The sequence below is a fragment of the Cyprinodon tularosa genome, unplaced genomic scaffold, assembly GCF_016077235.1.
Source record: "Cyprinodon tularosa strain WSP-4 unplaced genomic scaffold, ASM1607723v1 ctg116, whole genome shotgun sequence".
NCBI classification, from domain to species: domain Eukaryota; kingdom Metazoa; phylum Chordata; class Actinopteri; order Cyprinodontiformes; family Cyprinodontidae; genus Cyprinodon; species Cyprinodon tularosa.
This window is the reverse complement of record NW_024037959.1, coordinates 1509615-1531690: the sequence shown is the minus strand read 5'-3', so window position 1 is coordinate 1531690 and position 22076 is coordinate 1509615. Positions and strand designations below refer to the sequence as shown.

The window sequence follows — 22076 nt, the reverse complement described above, 5'->3', positions numbered from 1 at the left end:
AATTGAACTTAATAATCTCACATTGGAGAAATGTATCTCTGCATTTAAGCCATCCCCTTTGGGGAGCAGTGGGCTGCCATTGTGTGGTGCCAGGGGAGCAGTGTGGGGTGAAGGGTCAACTAATGAAGAAGATAGAAAGGAAGTTAAACTAGAAACTTAAATTCTACTGTTTAAATAGCACAGTCAAAGGCAACTCTAAACAGATGTATTTTTAATCTCAGTTTAAAGCAAATTAGGGTTTTACCGCTTATATGACTTTCTGGAAGCTTATTCCAGATTTCTGGAATATAGGAATTAAACATTGCTTTGCTGTTTTTTGGTTTGTGGTTCCAGGGAAACGAAGCATATTAGAGCCAGAAGACCTTAGAGGTCTGGCTGGTAGATTCACTGATAGCAAGTCTTTAATGTATTTTGCAGTGTAGCCATTCAGAGATTTAGAAACTAACAGACGTATTTTAAAGTCAGTGTAGACTTCAGAACTGGGTTTATGTGCTCCACCTTCTTTGTTTTAGTGAGGATCTGTGCAGCTGCAACCTAATGAGCCCAAATCCCTACATTTGCTATCCATTGTTAATGTTTTCTTGAATTTGTTAATACATGTTTATTTTTGTTCAGTTTTAGATTTGTGCAACATGTATTACTATTGTGTTGTTTGTGAGAGAAAGCAATACCAGTCTACAGAATCTGCCCCCTAATAATCTGCATCATATATGGTGGATCGGTTAGACAGATGTCAAATTATTCAGGATCCACTTTAAAAAACCTTTTATCTGTCGATCTTAAGTCATGTTCCAACATTTAATAAATGAAAGTTTCTCCTAAACATCAGCGTGTTTGTAGAAATTGATGCATGGGATCAATCTAGCAATTCCTTCTTTTTTAGTAGGATAGTTGAGAGATTTTTTTCCAAGGCCAATGCTTGTATTAATTGAATAGTGAATACATTACAATGTTTTCACAAAAGCACAATCAATATTAGCCAGTAGAGGCCTGATTGGCTCATTAATCAGGCTGAATAGCATTTTCTCCTTGCTTGTGTACAGATTCACCTTATGTTGAGTTGGACAGTCAGAGATGACTCTTTGGGGGTTACTACACTGTCCTCCTGGATATCACCTGTGATTACCCCAATGTCTATGATGTCCTTTATTAAAATAAACGTTGCTTAGACTTTGCAATATTTGGGCTCAGCCTCTTGGAAATTTGTTTTTGGTCAGTTCCTTAGCTGCCAATACATCAGCAAAGTTTGAAATGATTTTTAATTGGTGTAGCCATTAAGCACAGATGGTTTGTTATGAAGCATCGTCTTGGCTTGTTTAGCCACCTTCAAAGCATTCTTGCCAAGGGATTGGCTAAACCATCTGTCTGCCACTATAGCAGCTCAGTTTCTACAAGATCAAAAAAAGGAACAGATGGTTAAAATGTCTCTTTGTTCCCTCTTAATGTGGAGATTCTCAGCATTTTCTAATAATTGGTGCTACAAAGAAAACCAGGCATTGTTGACCCACCCTTGACTGCTTGCGTAGGATGATGCCGCAATGGTTGAGGAGCGTTAGCTGAGCCCTAGACTAGGTCAGCTTTGTCCTAATCATGATGTGAGGAATCCAGCTGTGCATGCTTTGCTTCTACATGAATTACATCTGTCCAGCTGTTTGGGTCTTAGAAGGAGAATTTCTCCCAGAGAGAAGTAGAAAGTAGAGTTTCTTTTATATTAGTGTGAATAACAAATTTCGGGTAAATTTACAGTTTTTAATCTTGATGGTGCATTATTCTATTGTAGAGATATTAGTAAAACTCAGTGAGATGTTTTATAACCTGTACAAAGAAGGTTACAGTATTGTTTGGGTAGTAATAAATGTTTTTTTGGCCAAGGTTTCACCCCTAGTTTGACAGCTGCATGTTCAATTTAAATCTTTGGTCTAAATTCATCTGTTTTTGGGGAGTTTTGAACTATGACTGGAATGATCCCTATTTGTTTTACCTTTGTAAAGATTTTTCTCAGAACTGTCACAAAAAATTGATAAAATCTGTTTTGAAATTCATTGGAAAATAGGAAGGTTTTGGACTTACAATATCTTCATTAAATCTGAGACAGTTCATTTGATTGAGTAATGAATTATTGAAATATTCATAAACTTATTAAGTATTCCGTTAATCGTTAACTAGAGTCTTTTTATACTCTGAAAATAAATACCAAAATATACCCTAATTCCATATTTTTATATAAGGAAAAATAATATTTTATATTGTGTGACTGACTTTATATAAAATAGCTTGATACATTTACTGGTGGCACTTCTTAGTTTTGAAGTATTTAATTATTAGGAAACAAAGGCATCTGATTTGTCTGTGTTGTTTTTTTATTTTTAGTGATTTTACCTGCCAATTAATCATGTCAAGGGGAAACTGTCTGATTACAGCTCCTGGCTGATTGATTGGGGCTTATCTACATCTTAAGCGTATAAACAAGGAATGTTGTGTCTTTTAAGGACCTGTCTTGATACTGCTGATTATAAGACAGATGTACATGGTGGTTTTTCTCATGTTTTTTTGATCAGCTGTTCAGAGTTGGATTCATTTCCAAAATATTGTTTCCATGTTTTCCTTTCCCATCATGATCAACAAGATAATTCCATCATTACCAGTGACTCACACTTACCTTTAATTTTTGAAGATGCCCTTCCTCTTTTCCAGTTTATCCTCTCCAAATTGTGATTGGTTTGTTTGATATCTTCCTAAGTCCTCTTTTTTTTATCTGAATCACGTCGTACATCAAGTTTTAAAACTCCTACTTGTTTTTGGTCTGTAAATACAAAAATTAATGGCTGGTTCACTGATTAACTTTATTTTGAATTTAGCAAAAAGAGACGGTTATGTTTCCATAATTGAGAGTAATCGTTTAATCCCCTTATACTTTACTGTAATGAAAATACTACATCAAGCAGCAACTTTGTTTTCTTTATTATTAATGTTTGTTGCATTTCTTGTTGACTTGGATGAAGATTTATACAAATGAGTTTTAGAAGCTTTAAAAAATCCATAGACAATTAAAAGTTAAATTCATGAAGTCAGGCCCCAATGAAAAGGAGAAATAGGTAAGGATCCTTTTTCATAAGGATCCTATGTCTTGCTTTTTAAGCTCCTTGAGTGAGCCACTAGGCTCAGCTCACGCACTCCACTGGATCAATCCATTCAACTCAAGGAGATCGCACGCCAAACAGCAGTCTGTGGACCGACCAACTTCTTCCATCTCCACTCCACCACCAGTTTCAGGCCTGGGGGGAAACATCCCTGTTCTCTATTCTAGTTCATGCATATCAAACAAAATTCAGTGCTAACGTTTCCTGCCGAGGTCTGAGCGCCAAAGACTAAAGTAATTGTGTCAATAAAATTCTTCTAATTTCCTTTTTCTTTCCATATGAGTTTTTCCAGATTGTAATGCCCTTAAATAATTTATTTTCCAGTGTTCATTATGGCAGGACTGCTATTGTATGAAAAAGGGATTACTTTTAGCTTGGATCCATGGATCTCCATGCTAGGTGCTACTCTACCTTTCTGTGTGACTGCAAACCCACTGTAAACACATTGCTGTCACCCAAAGGGCTATAAGGAGAAAGTTACCCCTTGCTCACACTGGCTCCGGTGCGGTTACCGAGCCGACAGAGACCGCAACTCCCGCACACCCCCCTCTCACACCGCCCTTTTGACTACGGTGCGGTGCGGCTCTGCGGCTCCGGCAACAGGTCCGGAGATTTAACAGAAGTTCACTTGAGTTCACGTAAATTCACGCGATAACACGGCCCAAATAAAGGATTTTTGCGAGAGCTTGTTGCGGAGGGCTCCGGCACGCCGCAAGGATAGCTTTCTTGCGGAATTTTCTGCAGCGCCGGAGTGTCTCGGTAACCGCAGCCGGACAGCTCAGCAGCCGGTGAGAGAGGTTTACGTCTTTTTAATGACTTGGAATCACTGCGGCGCCGCACCCACCGCACCGCAACGGTAAGACCGGAGTCGGTGTGACCCCAGGCTCACACAGACTCCGGTCTTACCGTTGCAGTGCAGTGTGTGCGGCGCCGCAAGGATTCCAAGTCATTAAAAAGACGTAAACCTCTCTCACCGGCTGCTGAGCTGTCCGGCTGCAGTTACCGAGACACTCCGGCGCTGCAGAAAATTCCGCAAGAAAGCTATCCTTGCGGCGTGCCGGAGCCCTCCGCAACAAGCTCTCGCAGAAATCCTTTATTTGGGCCGTGTTATCGCGTGAAGTTACGTGAACTCAAGTGAACTTCTGTTAAATCTCCGGACCTGTTGCCGGAGCCGCAGAGCCGCACCGCACCGTAGTAAAAAGGGCGGTGTGAGAGGGGGTGTGCGGGAGTTGCGGTCTCCGTCGGCTCGGTAACTGCACCGGAGCCAGTGTGAGCAAGGGGTGAGCCTGGGGTTAGAGTTTCAACTCTTATGTGTGACAAGACCAGAAAATGAGGGCCCCTATGATTTGGAAATGAATTTTTAGCATTGCAATTTAAATGCAAATCCAGTTAATTGTTCAACCCTACAAAGAGCTGTTTGGAGTGCTATAGCAGCTAATGGATTGCAAGTGTTGTGAGCATGCATTTTACAGAGCAATATAATGTCTAGCCAGGTGGACAGTTACATGGCTGCACGTTATCACACTGGACACAAATTACATTCTCAAAAAATGCTAAAGGTCACAGAATGACAAAGAGGGGATAGTAGAAAATATGCATATATCTCAGCTGATATCATTACCATAGAATTCTCCAGCGGTTTGCCATGAATAGATGTTTTCGTCACGCAGCCTTTATCTAAGCGAGGTTTCCTTCAGCCTTCATTTTTTTAAGCTACAAGAGGCGTGCTCGGTGTCCGTTTTCTCTGATTAATCAGTTTGACAGTTGATGCCTGAATTGTGACATTAACAGTTGGTTGATTTAGGCCTCTATGATGTTAACTCCTCCAGCCCGTAGTTTAAAATGCTCCCATATGGGACCTCCAGGCGCACTGCTGCAGAACTCTGCTTAATTGTTAATCATCTTTCCGTGACAGGACTTAAGAGACAGCCCCGCTCAAAATGGATTCTGGAGCTTAGCTGCAGCAGTAGAAATTAGTTTCAGCATTGCTCTGAGTTAAAGGAGGATTCTAGGATATTTATGCACTGATTTGATAATGTCTGGCTTTGCCTCTTGTGCATTGTAAAGGCAGTTTCAGAAAGTGAACTGCTCATTGCATTTAGTGTATTTATTTATTTTCCTGCTAAGACCTTTCAGAACTTGGCTTTGGGTCTAATTGAAGTAATTGTTCTCATAAATATTTACTGAATAAGCAATAGTGTGAAAATATTATAGGCTATTTACTTGACTGTAGAGTCAGGTAGAAAACAACAAAAGTCTATCGGCCTGAAAGAAGACATGTATGAGCCATAAAATGTACAGAAGAGGCACTTGACGTAAACAGATATATGTTTGGTTCTGATTATTTGTAAAAATGTACTTTAGGGGCTAAGATGTAAGTGTAAGACACAACCTAACAGGCTTATACGTGCCTTTAGTCTGTGTGGCTCAACTACTCAGGTTTTGTTATGTTCAACTTCCACATTAAGCTAAATAAACACATAATATGATCTATATAATAGACTAACGCCAGTGTGTTTTATACCACCTGGGAAAAACAAAACTTGAAGGAGAAGTTCGGTTTTTTACACTTTAAGCCAATTTTCTGTAGTGTCCAGGATGAAATCGAATGAAGGACACCAAAATTTTGACAATTGGTCCTGTCTTTGCTTTTTGGCTCATTTAGAATCAACCCCTGGCTGCTTTAGAATGGCTAGCATAGAGCATGTCCGATAATGTCCTTAAAACAACCTTAAACGTTCTTTTTTTAAAATATGCTACTCACCGTGTCGTCAGCGCTGTTCAATGACGTTCCAAAAAAAGTTTCGTGAAGAAAAAACGTTCCTGTAGTGTTTTATTTAGCATTTTGTAAATCCCATTGAGTTCTGTAGGAATAGTCAATATTCCGCTGCCACCGGAAACGGAAATGGGGCCTGTTTACACAGTTGTAGTCTTTTCGCTTCACTCTGTGTACTCCGACGTCGAGAATCAAGAATCCACCTTTCGTATTCCATTTTCAGAGTTTTTTAAAGTGTTTAACAGAGACGTTAGCACCTCGACGTCGGAGTACACAGAGTGAAGCGAAAAGACTACAACTGTGTAAACAGGCCCCATTTCCGTTTCCGGTGGCAGCGGAATATTGACTATTCCTACAGAACTCAATGGGATTTACAAAATGCTAAATAAAACACTACAGGAACGTTTTTTCTTCACGAAACTTTTTTTGGAACGTCATTGAACAGCGCTGACGACACGGTGAGTAGCATATTTAAAAAAAAGAACGTTTAAGGTTGTTTTAAGGACATTATCGGACATGCTCTATGCTAGCCATTCTAAAGCAGCCAGGGGTTGATTCTAAATGAGCCAAAAAGCAGAGACAGGAGCAATTGTCAAAATTTTGGTGTCCTTCATTCGATTTCATCCTGGACACTACAGAAAATGGGCTTAAAGTGTAAAAAACCGAACTTCTCCTTTAAAGAAATGATGTCCTCCTGCTTCATAAACCGTGCCCTTAGTGAGGTACACCCACCTTTGGTCTTCCTGTAATGTTGCTTCTTTCTCACATTGATGACTGTGTGCTCCATGATGGACAGCTGCAACCAGCTAACATTAATGTTGGTTTATGCTCATCAATGTTCTATCTGGAATGTTGCCAGCACAGCATTTGCAGCATTATTTTCTCGGCAGCTTTCCCACGCTCTGCCCAATACTCCAGTATATGCAGGGGTTTCAAACTCAAGTTCTGGAGGTCCGGTATCCTGCAAGATAGATCCATGATCCCACACGCCTGGATCAAATGGCTTAATTACCTCCTCAGTATCTAGTCACGTTCTACACAGTTCTACTGACGATGATCTGATTTAGGTGTGTTGGAGCAGAGTTGCATCTAAAAGGTGTAGGATACCCAGGGTTCTGTCAGATGAGGATACCCGGTCAGACCAGTATACACAGTCAATACCCAGTTATCCCTTTAGTTTATCCCCGTTAATACCTTTAGTTTTGTATGAAGAATTTTAAACTACCTCGACGGGAGTGTATCCCTTTAGTCATGGATAACAAAACTATTTACTTACTCACTTTTTGGTGTTTTTTTTAAGCGAATGGAGATCTGACCTTAAATAGTTTTTTTTTGTATATAACTAAAGGGATACACGCACGTAGAGGTAGTTTAAATTCAAATTTTTATAAAAAACTAAAGAGGTAAACGCAAATCTGACGTCTTACACATGCGTATTGACTATGGGTATGCTGGTCTGATGAAGTATGCTTTTCTGACAGAACACCGGCCCTCTAGGGCTGGAGTTTGATATCTGTTCTCTAGGGATCAGACTGCCATGACAGTAACTTCTTTCCAAAATGTGGTTCACAATCTGTGGACTTTGGGGCAACATATGAGCCAGTTCATAAGATGTCAGTAGATGTTCATATTTGCAGAGCCCTGCCATTAGGAGCTGTTCCTTGTCTGCCATATTGTTCTGCGGTAGACGGTCCGTGTAGTAACAGATTTTTTTAAGAGTAGTGGTTCATAAAACGTGGGCTTTATAAAGGGGTGTGTTTGCTATAATTAAACTGCATAAATGTGGGACATTCACTGTAGTGCAAAGCATGCAGTTAAAAGTGAATGTAACCCTGACTATATAATAACTATACATGTGTTTTTTTTTTTTAAATCTATCAATCTATTCACACCTTGAGTGACCACTGTATTCTCTCCCTGCAGCATGTTCCGCTTGCGGGCTCTGGCCGCAGTTTCAGTGGGGCTGACCCAGCTGTCCCGCCGCTGTCACAGTGGGGCAGTCGGGGGTTCTGGCAGAAGGAGGCTGATGCTGGCCGCTCTGGCTGGTGTGACTGGTGTGTCTGCGAGTGCTGGACTTCTTTGGCAAAGGTAATGCACTTAGTCTCAGGTTTGCCCTTCTATGCTGATAGAAATGTAGGTGTGTCCAGCCTCAACTGAATTGCGGTGAAAGCTAAAACTCTGGGGACAGAGAACGAGCTGCAGCAGGAGTGATTGATGGACCCTCTGTACGTTTGAGACTGATGGGATGAGACTGTTCCAGACCTTCACCTCGCACTTCATTCTCCTTGTGTCACATTAATTTGAATTATTTAGCCTGTCCTAGACAGAGCATGCGATTTATTATTATTGTTCCAATTTTCAGTTGAGTCACAGAAATATGGTTAAGAGAGACTTTGCCAAGATAAACCCCAGTTCATTCTGCAGAAGAGCTAAAAACTTGAGCAGAACATTATCTTAATTTTTCATATTTGCCATACTTCTCGTTAAGCTGCAAAAATAAACTCTGTTCTCCTCTCATAATTCTGTTTAAATTACTAAAGTATGGAGACAAATTGCAATACATAATCATGCGTGATGGCATAAAAAGTCCTGCCAGTATTAAGATTTATTTGTCATGTTTCATTTGCTTTCTTCCTAAACAACAGAGCATATGCTGATGCAGGACCCTCTGTTCAACACCCTGAGCAAACGGCTGGAGAGGAAGCCGATTTTGCGAGGGACTCTGAAAAAATGGTGGAGTCCAGCAGTGGAGATGAGGGAGCCCAAGATGAAGGCGAAGAGGGGAAAAAAAAGAAACCACGCTCAGGATTTCGTGACCGCAAGGTAATCAATAAACTATCGGCTTGCAGCTGTTCAGTCACTCACTAGAACTGCGCCCAATAATCAATGAGCAATATGCAAATACTGGTGCATTTTGAACAACATTTACAGTGATATACGGAGGTAATCGGTGTGCATTTCCACTGTCATAAACAGCAGAAATGTATTACCCTGAGGGTTTTATAGCTTTTAATTAGGCATCAGATGAGAAAGGTAAAACAGGAGAACCACAGAGGGAGATTTTCTTGCCAAATAAACACCTGCCTTTGCTTAGCTTATTATTATAAAAATGACTGAGGAGGAAGACTATAAGCAATAGAAGCCAGTTATTTTTTTTTTTCTGTGAAATAGGGGCCCATTTGACTGAATTATAACTGCAGATGTGAACATTGTGTAGTCAGGCCTTCATCTGCAGCAGCAGAAAACTTGGCAGACAGAAGTCTATGCTCTTAATGTTCTTGAACATATAGATTTTCAATATATGCAGGGAAGAGTACATAAACCTTAAACTAGTTTGATAGGGTTGTTTCTTTTGTGTTGCGCTGCAAACTATTTAAATCTAATACAATTTTTTTCTTAAAATGTGTATTTGTTTTCTTGAATTGAGCAGCTAAGTTAGACACTTTTCCAATGGAATAAGATGATTGTCATTTAGAACAAGAAAAAAGTGCCTAATATTTAATTATCTTATTTTTTTTGCAAGGGTAACAAAATTATTATTATTTATCTACTCAATTTAAGGGCAAATACACTTATGTTAACAAATTTTTAGATAATTTTTGCAGTGTGAGAATGTGGTCTGGATATTTTAATGATTGGCTTTTTGTTTTTCTGCATTTAAGCTGTTAAAGGTTGCTTTCAAACTTTTGGTCATTCCTGTCTCCCATGTAGCACCATGTTTTTTTTTTATTAGAAAATGTTTTAACCTTCTATATCTTTACTCGGATATGTGGAATTACTGAGCATTATTTCCAATGCAAAGACGTGCCCTAAATCTCAGTGTTATTAAGTTGAGTCCAGGTTATTTAAATGCAGTAGCTTAAAGTACGCAAGAACCTTTGCTCACACTCTGCTGCACAGGCCTTTCTTAGGTCTTTTTTCAGATGTGCTGCAGCTATAATTTTTTTTTTTATGCTCAGAAATACAGAATGTTTGTTTTCTTCCAAATTCCTCTGTGCCCTTGGAGAACAGCCCCTTATTCAGAACTGACCAAGGTAAAACTCTCGAACTGTAACTAGCTAAAAGTACCAGGGTAAATTATTGATGGGGAGTTTTTGCTGAAAGTTTTATCTCCAAACTAACCGTGAAGCTTGTTTTTTCTTTTTACAGATGCAAGTCATGTTTTTCCCTCAGAGCTTTTGAGGAGCTTCTGATAACAGCTGTTTTGCTGATATCTGATTAAGATGATGTTACGCATATTTGCAATTCTACCAGGTTCCTACAGTCCTTAAGTAGGATGTACCACAACGCTCTGGGTTTGTCAGTGGATATAGCTACCTTACCCATCACTGTAAATGGTATGCTATGGGCTGACTTGCCTTTGTTGAGTGTAAGGCAGTATACTCACTGGATGGCATCCTCAGGCAATTCTTCTTACAGTAATTTGCTGTAACTTTGGCCCACTCCTCCTATAAGAATTGGTGTAATCCAGTCCAATTCGAAGGCTCATTTACCCTTACACACACTCTTAGCTTCTCACACTTTGAGACAGAGCTGAGCACTTTGTAAATGCCTCCCCCAGAACATTGACCATGTCACTCCTTCATATTTTGCAACTAATTTAGAAATTTACTGGCCATTTGGAAGACATATTACTACCAAAGCTTCAACTTTTTGGCTGATATATCGAGATGTTTCTTCACTACGTTGACATAGTTTTGTTTCTTACTGATGCCATCTATTTTTTGGAAGACATCAGTCCTTACTACAGCAAAACACACCACATGTTTCTTCTATTCCCATACCATTTCTGTTTTTCTGATATATCTCCACGGTCATGCTGTCTCAAATCACCAAGTAAAGACATGACAAGATTCAGCTAATGTTGAACTATAAATGTTGAAATATATGGGATAAAAACTGGAAAAGAAAAACGATTAATATATTTAGAGTAAAAAATAATTGCTTCCTGTTAACCCAAACTCCAGTTTTTTTGCTCAGAATTTTTTTCAGTTATGAGCCTCAAAAAAATGTATGCGTGCTATTCTTCTACCACCCTCAGTCATGAATGAATTCAAACGCATAAAAAAATCATCTAAATAAAAAAAAAATATTTTGTTGATTTTGGATAACCTCTCTGTGTATTTAATCCTTTGCAATAAATCTTTAATGTTAAAGGTTACTGAAATGTTAGGACTGAAAAACAGCTGAGCCTCATCTGATACCATAAGACTGATTAAATTCAACAGCATTACAAGTGAAGCAGAAAAGAACACCTCTTTACTTGATCTGTGTCTGTTTACCTTTTTCACAAAATGGCTTTAACCAAATAGAACATATCGACATTCTGAAATACCTGAAGCTCTAAAACATGTTGTACTTTTCCGCAGGGAGTAGCTGTAGTAAACACATTTTTCTGTGTCATATGAAAAGATCACTTGGCTTCTAAACACACAGCTCTCTGTCAGTTTTCCAGCAATTCAGCATCTGTTTTCAAACACTCTGCTGAAAGTGGATGGTGCCTACAAACACTAGATGTGACTAATACTGTATGTGTAACAGAACTGAATAAATTAGTTTCCTGTTTTCAGAATCAGCAGGGCTAGTCATTGAAGCTGATAGTCCTGCTTGTGGGGTTGCAATAACTCGCCGGCCTTCGCTCATTTGTGGCTGTCAGTCATTCTGACCCTTAGAGAACCAACTTCCTGTTTTGATTGTGTTGCCTCAGTTAAAAGGTTAATATACCTCTCAATTGGAGCGGGCGTCTAACTTCTGGCTCCTTTACTCTGATTCATCATCCTCTCTCCCTGCACTCCAAACTCCTTTCTGTGTACAGTATGTGTTATAACTTTGATCTTAATGTTTCCCAGTTATCTAAGGATTTGCATTGTTTTGTTTTTTTTATCCCTTGAACCTTACCATCACCTAAAATTACACATTTCACTTGACTGAGATCTTTTCTCATTTTTTTTTTTAAAAAACAGAAATTTGTGGCCTGCAGAGCATCTTTGCTTATAGAGCATTTCTCTCCAAATCTTTCCAAATATTCTTAAAAAGAAATTTTACTGAGCTGTTCTCCAACAGATAAATATACCATTAAAAAACCAGCTCCAGCTGAATTTGGGTGATAACTGGAGGATGAACTCCAAACACACTCAGACTTTTATTACCTTCAAGAGATTTTCAATCAGAAATAACTCGTGTTTTACTTTATCATCTTGCTTTACTGTTTTTAATTGAGTTAAGGAAAAATAATATAATACTTGGATCACAATACATTTCTTAATATTGCTTGACAGATATACCGTGTTTTCCATACTATAAGCCGCTACTTTTTTCCCACGCTTTGAACCATGCAGCTTTTCTGTGGATTTTTCCTAACTGCCAGGGGATATAAATTAAAGTTTGAAATGAAAGAATAAGGGATTAATTTTCATTTAGCACAAGAACATGCTAGCAGTAAAAAAGAGGAAAAAAACGTCCCGAATTCGCACATTTTGACGTGCATTTTCCGCAATAAAGCCTCTGAACCAATGAAGAGACTGGGCTTTACTCCTGCAGAGCTGAAATAAAGAGCTAATGAAGCCCCATCTTTCAATAGAAGCTCTTACTGCTGCTTGCCAACAAGCTAACGGGAGCTAGCATTTTTCTTTGTACCTATTTTAGGGGCTATATGTACAGCTCCCCCTACAGGTTTGGTGGGGCAAAGTTCAGTAGATATCTGTGCTTATAGCCTGGTGTGGCTCATATTATTATGTATGTTTCCATTGTTTTTTTTTTTTTTTTTTTTTTTTTCTATTTATTGGCAGCGGCTTATTGTGAGGTGCGTTCTATATTCCGGAAAATAAAAGCCTCAGAAGAACTGACAAAGACAGCAACAACCTGGACCTTGTCAGACCAGATTGTTTTCTTCTAATTTTTTTCTCCCATAATGGATTATGGCTAACTTTAGTAGACTTCTTTGGAAATTCTAGCAATATTGGCTTTCTTCCTGAAAAATTTCCTCATCTGAAAGACGTCAAGTTAACAGGTTTTTTGCTTAAATGGTTGGCCACGTCTGTGCAGGTTTGCAGTGGTGCTTGATGGCTTTTTGTTTTCAAATTATGATTTGGATGAAGCTCCGGGAGAAGAGAGCTTGACATATTGTCCTGTAATTTAATCCAGAACTTCCTCCATGGCTTGTCTGGTGAATTTTCCACTCATCATAATGTTTTATCTTCATCACTGATCCCTTACCAATGACTTCTCTAACTACTTTTCTGCTCAAACGGCTTGTGGCTAATTTTGCCTTTTGATTGCTTGGCAGGTGATGGAGTATGAGAACAGAATCAGAGCGTACTCGACTCCAGACAAGATTTTCCGCTACTTCGCCACACTGAAGGTCATCAACGAGCATGGAGACGCAGAGGTTTACATGACACCCCAGGACTTCATCCGCTCCATCACACCCAATGAGAAGCAGCCTGAGAGTAAGTTTCTGTGCTTCGTCTTTGGATGGTAGCATGTTTCTATCAACAGTCCAACATTTAGATTTACTTCCTCTAGTTTCATTGTAACCTGTTCAAATGAATATAAAGAGTATTTCAGAGCTAAATTAGATATTTAGACAGAAATATATACATTCAACATACTGTAAAGCAGAGTGATTGTTACTATGAACATTGCTCTTCTGCCTTAAAGCAAACCTGTTTTAAAATGGGGTTAAAGATGTTCTAAATAGATTTTTTTGTAAATACACACTAAGTCGAATACTGTGGATTATCTTTTCACTGCATCTACCCTTCAGCTTTTCAGTTAGATTTAGGTCTAGGGGCTGAGATGTAAAAGATTCCTCCATTATTTGGCCGCATTTTTTTCAATCATTATATGATGACATTTGTATATATGTTTTGGTACAGTTTAGCAGATTATTACTTAAGGTATTGTATTTCAAATAAGTCCGCTTCATGTACTCTTGACAAAGTTCCCAGGTCCTTTTAGAGCAGACAGAGTACGAGAGTGGATGAGGTGCCTCTCTACAGATTCCTCTTTTGTTTTATGATGTACCCAAACAGACAGTTTGTTGCCAAAAACCCAATTTTCATCTCATGGTAGGAGAGGAATGACATTTTCCTGGCTGGCCTTCCAGTAAACCGATTGGCAGTGGGATGGCCTTTAATTATTGTTATGGCGGCTCGGTCTTTGCTGCTCTTCTCTAATCCCTTGGCTTTACCTTTGCACATCAGACTCCTCTTGGAGGGAATACTGATATCAAGAACGTCCTTGTGAAAGTTACAGCTGAACTTTACTTTACATATATATAGCTCACTGCAGTTTTCATTTGGAGCTGTCGATGTCACTGCCAATAAAATGTCACCTTGTTCAGCAACTGGTAGATGAAGAAGAATCTATGAAAGTATAATCGTGTTATTTTAAACTCAAACTATTTGGTTTTATTTCAAATCCTTTTTTAATTGTTTCCGGACTCCCATGCTGCCCTACCCTGTGTGACTAACCCCACCCACAGGAAGCTACAGTAACGGGGAGGTAGCCTGCACCCGCCAGACCTCCTCTACTGACAGGGTCTCCTTTCTTCTTTCCAAATTAACATTATTAGGATAGAAATGGCCGAGATAAATCAGCTTATCTGGGAGCTTCTGAGACTACCCTGAGCCTTAATATTTGGTGTTATGGCAAAATAAGCTAGGTCCCTGTCCATCCTTTTTTTGACACAGCTAAACTTTTTAACTGCTATACAATCACCCTAAAAAATAAAGTGTACATCAGACGTGTTTATTTTCTTAACTGAGGTGCTTTTTCCCCCACTGACTCAACTGTATTAAAGTTTAATATTAAGCATTTCTAAATATTTGGTTGCAATGTTACAACTGCACCATAATAGTGAACTAATATAAAGGCTGTTTTTGTGCATCTTTCCTAATAAAAGTCAAGGAGGCTGTATAAGCGTTCCTTAATGGCTTCCCCTTTTCCATGCTTGCCCCATTAAGCTACAGGAACTCTTACAAAAACTCTGCAGCAGCTCTTCATATAAAGGCACCTATAGCTGTGAGCATCTCAGGGGGCAGGTGGAAGGTTGGATGTCAGGGAATGACAACACAGCAGTTGCTTTATCAATTAGCCAGCCGAACCCAGAGCAGATATCAGGCATCCAATGGACACCCAGACAGAGATTTGATCTTCACCAATGGGAACCTTGTGAATGCATGGGGGGTTAACATGACATTTACATGTCTAAGCAGCAGACATGTTTTTCATTCAATGCTAAAAAAAAAATAATAATAATGTGCTTGATATGATTGACATGTTATTAGTTAGATGTGAATCACAAGTTTAATGTTGAATTCACCTAATGTGAGGAATGTTACCTTTGAGGCAATGATTCACAATTAATAAGAACTTATTATAGCCTGACACCTTTACACCGACCTTCCTCACTCAGCTCACCACCTTCATCTTTTAATCACCTTCAAGGCTACTTCTAGCCTGGCCCTTTATTAAACTTTAAAGGCTGGATCTAGGGCCTTTCCTCTGTGGTTTGTGGTGTCTAAGCTCTCTAAAGACTAGAACAGGCCATAGTTTACTGAGCTTCATAAAAATGAACTATTTCTCTCTTGCTTCCTTTGACCCATCAAACAGATCTACTTTAAACTTTGCACTGTATTGTGTAAGCTGTATTGTGCTTTTATTTTATTTTTTTTAGCAGTAGAATGTTTTTTTGTCTGTTTAACTAAAGATAAGATTTCGATTTTATATGAAGGCTAAACTAAGATTTACTGGATAAATTAAGTGCTTTGCAAAAGTACTAATACCTCATTTGGTCACTTTGCAACCACAAATTTTAATGTATATCATTGGGAGTCTTTTTGGTGGATAAACACAAACAGACTATCAGTCCCTGTTTTTTTTTTTTTTTTTTTTAGTAAACTATTATTTTGACTTGATTATTTGTGTATTTATTATTATTTGAAATCACAAACTCAATTCAACCAGTTACCTTAAGACACCTCCTAATCTGTAAATTAAGGTGATCTGTGAGTGAAGTAATCCCAGTATCAATTTGCTGTTCAGTAAAAACTCCAAATTTTTATCTTAACAGTAGTGAACAAGTTTAACCAGGGTTTGGTTATAAGATAACAGCAAAACAGCCATGATTTGAACATCTCATAGACCTTAGTTCAAATCCCTAATCTGAAAATGTAAACAATTTCACACAACTGCAATCCTACCAAGATATTAGCCTCCATAATCCAGAGCATTATTCAGAGATGCAGATAACAGGTCCTTGGTAAGTTGGAGGATCTGCTGAGATGAAGATGACCATTGGAAATTTTCCACAAGCTGAGTAGGGAAAGATTAAAGTCAAAGGTGTCATGGTCAAACATTAACAAAGTATAGCTTTTTGGTCTCCTTCCACAGTGCTATGTTGACCAGAAAATTATTAGGAGCACGCTATGCCCAGATGGTATTGAAGCTGTGGGATATATGTGTGTATATGTATATATATATTCATATATTAGTTTAATTAAATTCTCTAAACATACAGACATTCTTTTGACTGAAGTATTTCATGATTTGATGGCCTACATTTTAATCTAATTGAGAATTTTTGGCAAAACCTACAAAGCTGATGCTCATAGTCGACCTTTGTCATTCTGACTGGGTTAGAGCTTCGGTCTCTAGAGCAAAGCTGGTTGAGACCTACCCTAAAAATAGGAGACTTGTTTTATGCAAACTAGTACAGCTGAGAGCTGAATGCGAGCCACTCTTCTCTAAAACACAATATGGGTTTTACTTCACAGTAATACATGACTTTGTGTTTAAACAAAAAGTCTTGGTAAAATGTTCTGAGGTTTGTGGTTGTAGAGCATATCTGAAACAGGTCAAATGGTATCAGTGCAGGATCTGTACATTTCTGACCACATTCATTCTGAACTCGGCACCTAAAGCTCTAAATTCTGCACATCTTTGTTTCTTTATCGGTGACTAACGTCATCCAGCAGATAAATATGACAGGCTGCAAAATATTTTGTTAACGTGGTTTAGGGGATTTTTAAAATCTTTTTTTGGTTCAATTAGTTATATCCTGAATATTTCCTTTTATTTTTTCAGTGATACTTAAAACCTTAATATAAATTCTCCTATTTGTCATCCAAAGCACTCTGTAATATGTGAGCATGAGGATAGTAAACTCTAGATGCAGATGACTGTTTACCTAAAAGAATTGGAGCAGTGGAAATGGGTTGTTAATGGCTGTCATCCATCTCTATCGGGGTCATTGATTTAAGGAGGTTCAGTAATGACACAGAATCATCTCCTAGCTTTAAGCTTTACATAACTCTCTGCCCCCTGTGAGAATAACTAGTCTCCTTAATATCTGCTTTAAGACTCTTCCTGCTAATTTGCATATCTTTGTTTAATGTGTCATCCTCAGATCTTGGCCTGGATCAGTTCCTAGTGAAGCGCTACGATGGGAAGGTAAGAAAGGGGGGTCTGGTTTTTCAGGGGGGGGATACAGTTAAGTCGGAAAAGGTTGTAACTATCAAGCTATCAAGGTTTATCTGGCTTGCATTTTATTTCAATTTTTGCACTAATTTACATTTTTATTCAGATCATTAATATGAAATATGCTGGTAAATATTCTCAGTCATCCAGGTCATAGTCAAAAAAGTAAAAAAACAATTAATTGGACTTTGTTTCCAAGTTTGAAGATGTTTTGCTTCCCATCCAGAAAGCTTTTTAATTCAAATGTCAGAAATAGCGTTAAGTTGCTTTGCAAACAAAGCCTTGTTTTTGCTTAGACAACATGCAAATTGAAACGGACGAAAATGTCCACCCCGTTTGAACGGGCGTCATTTGGCTTCTTCTGTTAAGCTCTAATGCCCCATATCTGTCTGTCAACGCTATTTTGAATTGAAAAAGCTTCCTGGATGGGAAGCGAAACATCTTCAAACTTGGAAAGTCCATTGGATTATTTTAACTTTTTTGGAATTAATATGAAAACTACTTAATTACAAACTAAATGCCTTGTATTTGTTTGGAAAACAGCTTTCATCTTTCAGTTCTTTATTTTTCTCCACATTTGTAAAAGACTTCAGAGATTTATGTGAGAAATTTTAACATTTTGTTAAGTTCATCTTAAAGCTCACTAAACTATAGACTTAAATAATGAACTATAAATATAGGTTTGACAATATAATATTTAATGTGTATTTTAAAAAAACAAGCCCTATAAAAACTGTCAGTCATCCTGTGATGATACCAATAAACTAACAAGGCTGTGTTTTATAGGAATCAACAAATATCGCTCTAATTGTTACTTTACACTATTATGATGCACATTGCACATACAATGACATATTGTTTTAGTGCAACCTTTTTATTTATTATAGGTATTGGTACTACATGAATTTTTTCTCTTTTGTTACAACAGCAAACTTAAATTCATTGTAGTGGGGTATTATCAGCTAGCACCAAGTATTATATCATACTAAAATGGAGGATATGCAGGATGCAGCGTTTTTAAAATGAAAAACAAATAAATCTTAGTAAATTCTAACTGGAAAAAAAAATTATGAAAATCCATCCATGACTGTTTGTTATTTTTTAAAACAGACTAACCAACATAATCTGCTTGGCAGAGATTTTTAACTTCAGAGATCACTCAGCTTAGCTGTGTGTGATTAAGCCTTAGTTTTTTTTTCTTTTATTATCTAACATGAGTAAACACCAGGGTGACTCTGGAGGAGATGCAAAGTTCTTAGCTCAGTTTCTTAGCTGGAAAATTTTATTTACTCTATTTGTTGAAGACTAGCCCATAGAAGTCCTTCAAAAAAAGCTAGAACAGACCTGTTAGCAGTTTACACAAGTCATACAGGGGAAATGGTAAAGAAAAGAGTTCAGATGAAACCTAAATTTAACTTCATTTTGACAATATGCAGTACTCCTTGTGTGGTAGAAAATGAAAAGTCCCTGAACATGAAGTGAAACGTCACAGTGGTAACATCAGATTGTGGGAATGATTATCTTCAACGGGGGCTGAGAGGCTGGTTAGTGTTGCTGGGAACTCAGCAAAACTGGAATAACAGCTGTTAGAGGGTAGAAAACACCCAGGAGCGGTGCAGAGGTTCACCTTCAAGCTGGGTAGTGACAGTAGACATACAGCCAGGGTTAAAATAAAATGGTTTAGATCATTGATTCTCTTCGCCGGTCCTTGAACTCCACTAGGTTTTTTCCTTCTTCAGCAATCCCCATTTAAAGTAAATGGGTGCTTCCTCATCTTCTAATGGCACAATGAGAAGATAATGCAATCATTTGAATCAGTTTTGCTGGAGCAGATAAACATCTAAATATGAAGGACAGTTTGAGCAGAGTATTGGTCCTGGAAACTGTTTTAGTTTAAAGGATAATAATTGTTTTTTATTGGGTCTAGACAAAGCCCAGAGAAACTATTATAAAACTGTGGCAAGACTTCAAAGTTAATATATATGTCGTTTATATGTCATCAACTAAACTTACTGTTTTAATAAGAATGGGGGGGGGAGTGTCTGTCTATAGATGTGCAAAAATTTAAAAACCAAACCCCTAAAAGCTGCAGCTGACCAATCTAACTTTTCTGATTTTTTTAGTAGAATAGAAAATCCTTTTATTTTTGCACAATAGGGAAATTCTGTTTTTTACAGCAGCAAAATGATTATAGAAAAAAATGTTATACATATGTGGACCCTAGAAAAAATATATGGTATAAGAAAACATACTAGTGAAAAGTTAAAGGATAAACAATAAAATACTGTACTGTAAAGTGTTTTAACAATATAAACCTGTGTATGTATATATATATATACACAGCTGTTGACATTTTTACAGTAATTTTAGGGAAACATTGTAGAACTATTAATCATAATTCTATTAGTTTGGGCCATTGGTAAGAATGCCTAGTTTTATGAAAATAAATTAATTAATAAAAATAAAATGATCAAATGAATAGAAAAAGTTGGAGTATGGCCACTTTTGCTATAGACTGTACACATCTCATCTTACCCACAAACTAACTCCTAGAACCCAGTTTTAGGCCGTGAAAAGTAACTTTTTCTTTGTTTACCGTCATTAGGCAAGAAATCATGAATATAAATCACCATCTCCATTATTATAATCATCACAGCTTTCCTTGATTTTGATTTGTGACCTTTTTTGCTCTATCATAGATACTAATGATTATTCTCAAAGCCAGCAGGCTGCCATCCTTATTCATTCTATAATAGAAAATCATAAATATGGGATTAGAGTTGCCTATCTCATTATAAAATTCATCAGCCTTTCAGGCTGGTATAAATCTTCCTAATCTCCGTAATGATAAAACGCACCAAGTCTGTAAGAGTCAGTTCTTCCACAAGTTGTCTATTTTACTCCATTTTATTCTTCTTCATTTCAAGACTTTGTTTCCCAAAACTTCCATTTGCCCTTTTGAGTGTATAATTAAAGAGCTTGGAATGCAGACCAATCAAAAAAAAATTAGATTTTAATTCTGAGGCACCTAAAAATCAAAATTAAACACTCTTCGTTTATGACTCTTGTCTGCTTATGTAAATGTTGCCCTTATCTCAAGGCCACATGTCTCTTTTATTTGCCATGCAAATCTCTAGACACATGGCTTTCACTGTGGTACTGCATTTAGCTTCGGTTGACCCAGGGGAGTTTGCTGCCATCGCTAAAGGGTGACTTGGTGTACCCTTCCCTCTGAGGCTGGCTTCACCCACTCTCCCATTTGCTCAGAGACACATACCTCCTTCTCTGGTTTTATGAGCTCCTCTAACTAGTTGGAAGACGAATAAAGCATTATGATCATCTGCCAAAAAAGCTATAAAATTTTGCTCACATAAAAGTAAAAATGCCAAGAAATGAGACTTGGAATAGCCTTCGGTGAAACATTAGTAGGGACTAAATTAGGACAGAGGAGAAGTCAGAAAAGAGGGCTGTAGCTGGAGGTGAGGTCGTAAATAGCTAAAGTTGATATCCTGGAGGTGATCTGAGTAAAACGAGGGCTTTTTTTTTAAAATAACCTCTTTGTGCTTTTTATACCCTGAATTTAAAATTGCATTGGGCACAAAAATGTGCATTTAAATGTTATTAATAAATGTTAAACACAAAATCTGGTATTATAAAATATGAAAAAAGATAAATCCTTTTTCCCTTCTAAAACAGTTCAACCGAGTTACTGAGAGAGAAGAGCCTCTCATAGTTAGATACATCTGTTCCTGTCTGCCTTTTTATGATTAAATTTAAAATGTTTTAGCCAAACACACTGCTTCATAGACGCTAAAAGGTAAATATGTTCTGTTATATAATATCAGGTTGTAAATGTTTTGTTTTACCTTTAAAAAAGATTGTTTTTTGATTTGTCTGAATGTAAAGCTTATATTTGAAGTTGTATATATCGTCTCTATGTATATGTTCTTCTCTTTATAGAACGATTTGTATTTGGTGATAACCTGTTATGCTGCTCTCACTCTTCTTCTCTCTGCCATCAATACGGTTCAGCTTTCAGAGATGTTCATGTGACCTCATGTTGCTTTTAACTGTGATTTACTCTCCTCTTCTCTAATCAGCTACCTTCTCTCATTCCACATAAATAATTCTCCATTATTTTCCTTTCCTCCATCCCTTATAAAAACTTTATACATGACTCCACATCTCTCAAACCCCCCCACATCCCCCTACATTTTCCTTGTCCCCCCTTTCCAAAATACACCTCCTCCCGATTACCCCCAACTCCACCTATAATCATACCATTTGTCTGGTTCTCCACCTCTTCTAATTCTCCTCTGTCTCCCTCCCTCCCCTCCCCTCCCTCCGTTCGTCTTCGTCTCCGTGTCGCTCTGCCCTTCCCTCTGCAGGACTTCTGGCAGGTATGGGGTGTGTGCCGGGCAGCATGTGTCGCACCTGAATGATTAAGTGCACTTTGTAGTCACTACTTTTCCACTCTGTACTTTCCTTCCTCGTATCCCGATCTTTCTCTCCTTTTAATTATCCACACCTTTGATGCAATGAAGAGTGTAGCTGCTCACTTTCTTATTAGTTCAGGGGAACAGCTGAATATTTTTTATTTAAATCTCTGCAGTAGCGAGCATTAGACTGCCTCATAGCATCGCCTCACTTTAGTTATGGTCAGTTTGAACAGGGCAGCA

General features: G+C 37.9%; 1 protein-coding gene across 7 annotated transcripts in view; it reads left to right on the top strand.

Moving 5' to 3' along the window:
- micu1 (mitochondrial calcium uptake 1) overlaps positions 1-22076 on the top strand; it is a 54627-nt gene that overhangs the window by 6793 nt on the left and 25758 nt on the right. For 4 of the 7 annotated variants that reach the window (XM_038307312.1, XM_038307295.1, XM_038307321.1 and 1 more), the window contains exons 2-6: positions 7840-8004; positions 8562-8739; positions 13202-13364; positions 17327-17370; positions 21786-21797. In XM_038307312.1, the coding sequence (XP_038163240.1) occupies positions 7841-8004; positions 8562-8739; positions 13202-13364; positions 17327-17370; positions 21786-21797 (561 nt within the window). In that variant the 5' untranslated portion in view covers position 7840. Of the gene's footprint in view, positions 1-6322; positions 6372-7836; positions 8005-8561; positions 8740-13201; positions 13365-17326; positions 17371-21785; positions 21798-22076 lie in introns of those variants that run through there. The other 3 variants (XM_038307340.1, XM_038307330.1, XM_038307304.1) reach the window with 2 other exon arrangements.